This window comes from Protomyctophum bolini (assembly GCF_963924005.1).
Source record: "Protomyctophum bolini genome assembly, chromosome: 14".
Lineage (NCBI taxonomy): Eukaryota > Metazoa > Chordata > Actinopteri > Myctophiformes > Myctophidae > Protomyctophum > Protomyctophum bolini.
Window position 1 is genome coordinate 5,914,184 of NC_137875.1, and position 6,000 is coordinate 5,920,183.

Here is a 6,000-nt window from a genome sequence, read left to right on the forward strand (position 1 = left end):
GTCCCCCCATCTGTTGAGTGTTTTTACTTCTCTGAGCGTCCGACTCCTGCATCAAACAAAGTGCACTTCAAAGATGGCTGACTGTTGTTGACCTCTCTCTCCACAGGAGAAGATCATCATCGGAGTGGCCTATGACTGTGTGGAGAAGATGGTCTACTGGACGGACATCACTACTCCGTCCATCAGCAAGGCCAGCCTGCAGGGTGGAGAGCCCATTCCTATCATCATCTCAGGTGGGAGCAAAACGTTCCAATGTTTCAAAACTGTCTCATCAATGTATTGCTCGTCTCGGCTGCTTGGTCCATTTATATTGTACATTTCGAGATTGTGTAACAAATTAAGATCATTGAAAATGCAACATTCAACAGAGCCTTCTCTGTCTGTTTGGAACACCCTTCCCAAAACCATCCAACAAGCAAAATCTCTTCTCAAAACTTACTTGTTCAGAAAAGCATCCCCCCCAGCCCCTTTGAATGTTTGTTCACTGAACTCTGTCGGTATTTTATCTATTACATTGTTGTTTTTTTTATATTGCATCTTTAAATATGCTTTCTACTGTTGGCCAGCTGGCTGTAAGTTGTTGATTTGCTATTTAATTGTGTTCGATTTTCCTGCTTTTTTGTGAATTTGTTGTACAGCACTTTGTGACTTTGTCCAGAAAATATATGATATTATTATTAACATATTAACCTCTCTCCACAGATCTGGACAGCCCTGAAGGCATTACCATCGACCACTTGGGCCGAAACTTGTTCTAACATATTAACCTCTCTCCACAGATCTGGACAGCCCTGAAGGCATTACCATCGACCACTTGGGCCGAAACTTGTTCTAACATATTAACCTCTCTCCACAGATCTGGACAGCCCTGAAGGCATCACCATCGACCACTTGGGCCGGAATCTGTTCTGGACCGACTCCATGAAGGACCGCATCGAGGTGGCCTCCCTGGATGGCTCCCAGAGACGTGTCATTATAAACACCGACCTGGTGAACCCTCGGGCTATCATCGCTGACCCCCCCAGTGGGTGGGTAACGTTTGATGCTAATGTCAACCAAAAGATGCATTTATTTTGTATAAAGCAAGGCATCCCTTGAAATCATTCGCAGTACCACACTCTTTAAATAACTTTAAAGGACCTATAACATAAACATTCCTCCTATTCTTCAGTCTTCAGTTCCAAATTTGCATTTCCACTTTATTTACAATGTCCACCATTGTTGATTTTCCAAGCTGGCATGGAATGGAAAGTTGGAAACAAGCCTGGTTTTATCTAGCATCAGTATTATAATGACTCAAATATTAAATAATGTGCATAATATCAGCACCCCCATTGTGGTACTGCAGCTAAAACTGCTTTCAAAGTCCAGAAAGAAATGACAAGGCCTGGTTATATCAGAGTGGTGATTGAGGCTCAAACCATTAGAAATAACTTTGAGGGACATAGACAATATGATTATTAAATATTAAAAGCAGTTTTAAAATGCATTTTATTTGCGCTTTAAATCCATAAATGAATTGCAATCCTTGTCACATCGACAGAAACCTATACTGGGCTGACTGGAATCGAGATGCCCCAAAGATTGAGACCTCTTATATGGACGGAACCAACAGAAGAGTGCTGGTCAAGGATGACCTCGGTCTACCGAACGGCTTGACGTACGACCAACAGAGCTCCCTGCTGTGCTGGGTGGACGCAGGTTAGTGAACACTAAGGTTATCTACTGCACTGGTTCCCAAAGGACCCCCAAATCAACATTTATTAGGCCACGGACCCCCCATTTGAAAACATATGCCAGTGACCTCGATAAGGGAGGACTTTTTACAGCTCTAGCAGTGATTCCGAAACATATTAATTTCATGGACCCCCCAGTTTCACACGCATTATGATACGGACCCCTGATTTTATGGAATTTCTATCTCTGGTACCCCAATTTATAATGTAAAACCACAAAATGGAACCAAATGGACACGTTAGGATCCATTTGGTTTCATTTCTACACTCTCAGAATTACAGACCCATAAGGTTCCATTTGGTTCCAAACTATCATTTATCTGGGGACCCCCTGGAACTCCCTCAAGGACCCCTGGGGGTCCCCGGACCCCACTTTGTGGAACCAATGCTCTACTGCATGTGGTGATGCGTCTATGCTTTATCAATGTCTTCCTCATAACGGGTGTAATCTCCTGTATGTCTTCCTCATAACGGATGTAATCTCCTGTATTTCAGGGACACATAAACTGGAGTGTATGAATCCTCAGCTGGGCGACCGCAGGACCATTATCGAGGGGATCCAGTATCCCTTTGGAGTCACTGCATTCGGGAAGAACATTTACTACACCGACTGGAAGAGGTATGTATGGCTCTAGGGCTGTATTTTGCGTGTCTTAAGTACCAGGTCTTATTACTTAACTTAAGACCTGGAGGCGTGATCAATGCCATTTGGCTAATTCTGAGTGGCCAAAATGGTAAATAAGTTTAGGGATAAGGGTTAAGATATAGCCCAGATTGTGCACTCACATTCACCCATTCACACACCGATGGTGGAGGAAACCATGCAAGGCACCAACCTGCACATCAGGAGCAATTAGGAGTTCAGTGTCTTGCTCAAGGACACTGCCGCCCAGCTGATTTAAATATATAGTAGTAGTAATTTTTGTATTTATTTTTTGCGGCTTTCGCCTTTTATTTTATATTTTTTATAGAGGGACAGACCGTAGGCTGACAGGATTTGGGGGAGAGAGATGGGGGGGGGGGGTGAGATGCAGTAAAGGCCGTCGGGATCGGGAGTCGAACCCGCGGCACACCGCCAGACTCGGGCTGCCGGCCAAGGTGCCTGGACCGCTGAGCCACGGCCCAGGCCTGTGTAGTCATTTGTGGCCTGCAGGCATTACGCGTTACAGCATCAAACAGAATGCTTTTATGTTTGATTAAGCGTATCTGTGACGCGACTAGCCTCACACCTGGTGTCTGTATTTTGGAGAAAACGTTTCAGAAAATGTCTAAATGTTTCGAAAATGGCCTGTTCACAAGCTCACTCACTGCGTGTTGCAGCATGACGCGCTGTGGAGTTGATCTGATATGTTGACCATGTGACACCATCGTAAGTATAAAACAGGGCTTAAGTGGTTAAAGGTCAAGCAGCTTCCACGCTACACTGAGATCTTGATGTTCTGTCAGCCTGGAACCAACACCCCCCCCCCCTTCCTCCTTCCCCCTCTACAGCTTGTTCTCTTTTTCTCCTCCCCATGTTTCAATCTATGCATGTTTGTTTGCCATCGGCCAGGGGGCTGGCGGGGCGGGGGCATTTGAAAGGGGTCAAGGAGGCTACTTAAAAAGTGACAGCTGCTTGCAATTTCTCCGTTTCTTGAGTGTCTGTGAGTGACCTGTTGCAGGGCCTCTCCTCTGATCTCACCAGGGATTCCACCTCCCCGGAGAGGCTGGACACTTGAGCAGTACTAACACAACTATGTCTGTGAATTTAAGAACCATAGAGCCTCTACCGCCCCCTCCCCCCCCATGATATACCTGTCTATGACATACACACAGGAAAGCAGCTAATATTTCCGAAATGGCTTCACTCACATGGTCACAAACAACAGATTGTTGTATAGCTGATGCATGAGACTTGTTTACTGATGCAAGCTCGTAATTCATTTCCAATGGGAGTCACATGGTTTGACACAACATTTCTGTTGTATGAGGGGGAGGGGGGGGCAGTCGAAACACAGCCGAAAGCCGTACGTACAACAAAAATGTTGTGTCAAACCATGTGACTTCCATTGGAAATGCATTGGGGCGGCCATGACACTTACCACTTGTTATGCTAGATGCGAAGGTGTGAGTGAGGCCTAAATCCTTGTGTTTTGTTCTAACAGAGATGCAGTGATTGGTGTGGACTGGTATACTAAGAAAGAGACGGACGAGTTCCACCCTCAGAAACGGACCAAACTGTACGGCATCGCCACCGCCTACGCCCAGTGTCCTTCTGGTATGTACAGTACAGTGTGCCACTTATACACGTTCAACCTGGCGTCCATATCTTTTCATTATGGGCAAAACTTTAAAAAACATATTTTAAAATAGCCCCCTCAACGTGTCACGAATGTTGTGCGTTTTCAATTTTCAACTTTTAGAATTTGTTTTCAACTTTTATTTACCCAGCAGGTCAGGCTGATTTCTGAATATTGTTTTCATTATTGTGTATAATGTCTAGCTGAGATTAAATTAATTGAGAGCGTATTGTACTAATGGAACCACCTGGACCCAATTGTGCCTAAAGGGCAATTCTTAGAAAATGCATGGCCTGTGCATATTTGGAGGTTTGAGTCAGGCCATTCCTCACCATTACCTATTGCCATGGATCCTGTGTAGCCCTGTGGCGCTGCTGATGCCCTGTATCATGACCTCTGTGAAGGAGATTACAGTACAGAACGATATGCTGGTTTAATATTCCCCCCCAGTGTGAAAGAAACAGGGGATATTCCCCAGCCAGTATATCCATGGTGAAGTGAGGAAGAGATAGCAGCCACAGACCTCATCCTCACAACACCCTCCTCCCACCAGATAAGATTGCATAAAGCCAGGGAATGCAGAGCCAAGGGGCCCCCACAACATCTGGAGTCTGCTATGTGGTTCCGCCCCAATTATGCATATCTGCTTAACAAATAAAGAGCAGGATGTTGCCTGAAGTTACCTCTTCTGGTGCCGTTTATTCAATGACTCTCTTTCTGAAAAACGATCATTTATTTCATGTCCCGCCTTAAAAAAATGTAAATAAAACCACTAATGTAATGTTTGTCATATTATTTCCAGGACAAAACTACTGTGCTGTGAACAAGGGAGGCTGCACTCACCTCTGTTTAGCGACACCGTCCGGTCGCTCCTGCCTGTGTCCCGACAACGCAGGGGGTGTGAGCTGCGTGGAGGGCAGACACTGAAGAGCAGACTTGACCACTTGAACCCCAGGCAGCGTCCCTATTCTGGGGGCCAACATTGGGCACAAATTAGCCGATCTGCAAATAAATCTATTTTAAGTGAAGATATTTAGTATAGAGCGAAAAACAGGAGGAGGCCCTAGTAGAGCCCACGGGGAATCTGGTCAACTAAAGTATAGGGTTTAAGTGGTTGAGGGTTCAAAAGGTGGCACCATTTTAATGTCTGTACTAAACTGTAGCTGTTGAAAATGCCACTGAAAACCAGAGGTGGACTGCTGTGCCTTGCATCACTCGGACCCCTTTTCTACCGGTTGGTTCCCGATGGGAGCCGGTTCAGTTCTTTTTGGTTCTTAGTCCAAGATTAGCTCCAAAATTGGAACGTTAATTATTCATTGAGTGTGCAAAACCTGTATTAAATTGTTTATAGGATCAATATAAGTAAATTAATATATGATATTTTTTTGCACATTTTCCTATATATTTAAAATTTGTAATAAATAAATCATTGTCTTCGTGTAAGTAATCAACCGGGTAAGTTTCATGGTGATAGCAATCTAATATAGGTATGGTTTTGCACACTCAATTCATGATCAATGTTCCAATTTTGGAGCTCTGGCTCATGGACTAAGAACCAAAACGAACTCAACCGGTTCCTATTGGGAACCAACCGGTGGAAAAGAGGTCACAGTGTTATCCTAATACAGGTCTACTCTTTTAAAGAAAATCCCTATTCCTATTATACATTCACAACTGCTTTAAAGAAGTGTAAATATAAACACCCTTTTCTCAATATTTTCCTGAGTGCACATACACTGATGAATATCTCAAGGGATGAATAATTTAATGTGAAATTAATTACAAATTCATTATATTATAACAGGTGCTGGTTTGATCAGTTTGTTACATCTCATGTCAGTTCTGTTACTTTGTGTCGTGTTTGAATTATGCCATAGGCTAACTCATGGAAGTATTATAGTTAAAATGACTAAAAGGTATCTATTCAAGCTGCTGCGATGAGTTTACATGCTGTGCAACTAATCAATAAAACATTTTTGTAACAA

The 6,000-nt window shown here is 43.8% G+C and overlaps 1 protein-coding gene across 2 annotated transcripts in view; it reads left to right on the top strand.

Annotated features, from left to right (window-relative positions):
- The window catches only part of nid1a (nidogen 1a), a 29,264-nt gene extending 23,264 nt beyond the window's left edge, over positions 1–6,000 (top strand). For both annotated transcript variants that reach the window (XM_080782450.1, XM_080782451.1), the window contains 6 exons: positions 107–233; positions 857–1,028; positions 1,544–1,701; positions 2,232–2,355; positions 3,881–3,993; positions 4,818–6,000. In XM_080782450.1, the coding sequence (XP_080638576.1) occupies positions 107–233; positions 857–1,028; positions 1,544–1,701; positions 2,232–2,355; positions 3,881–3,993; positions 4,818–4,942 (819 nt within the window). In that variant the 3' untranslated portion in view covers positions 4,943–6,000. The remainder of the gene's footprint in view (positions 1–106; positions 234–856; positions 1,029–1,543; positions 1,702–2,231; positions 2,356–3,880; positions 3,994–4,817) is intronic.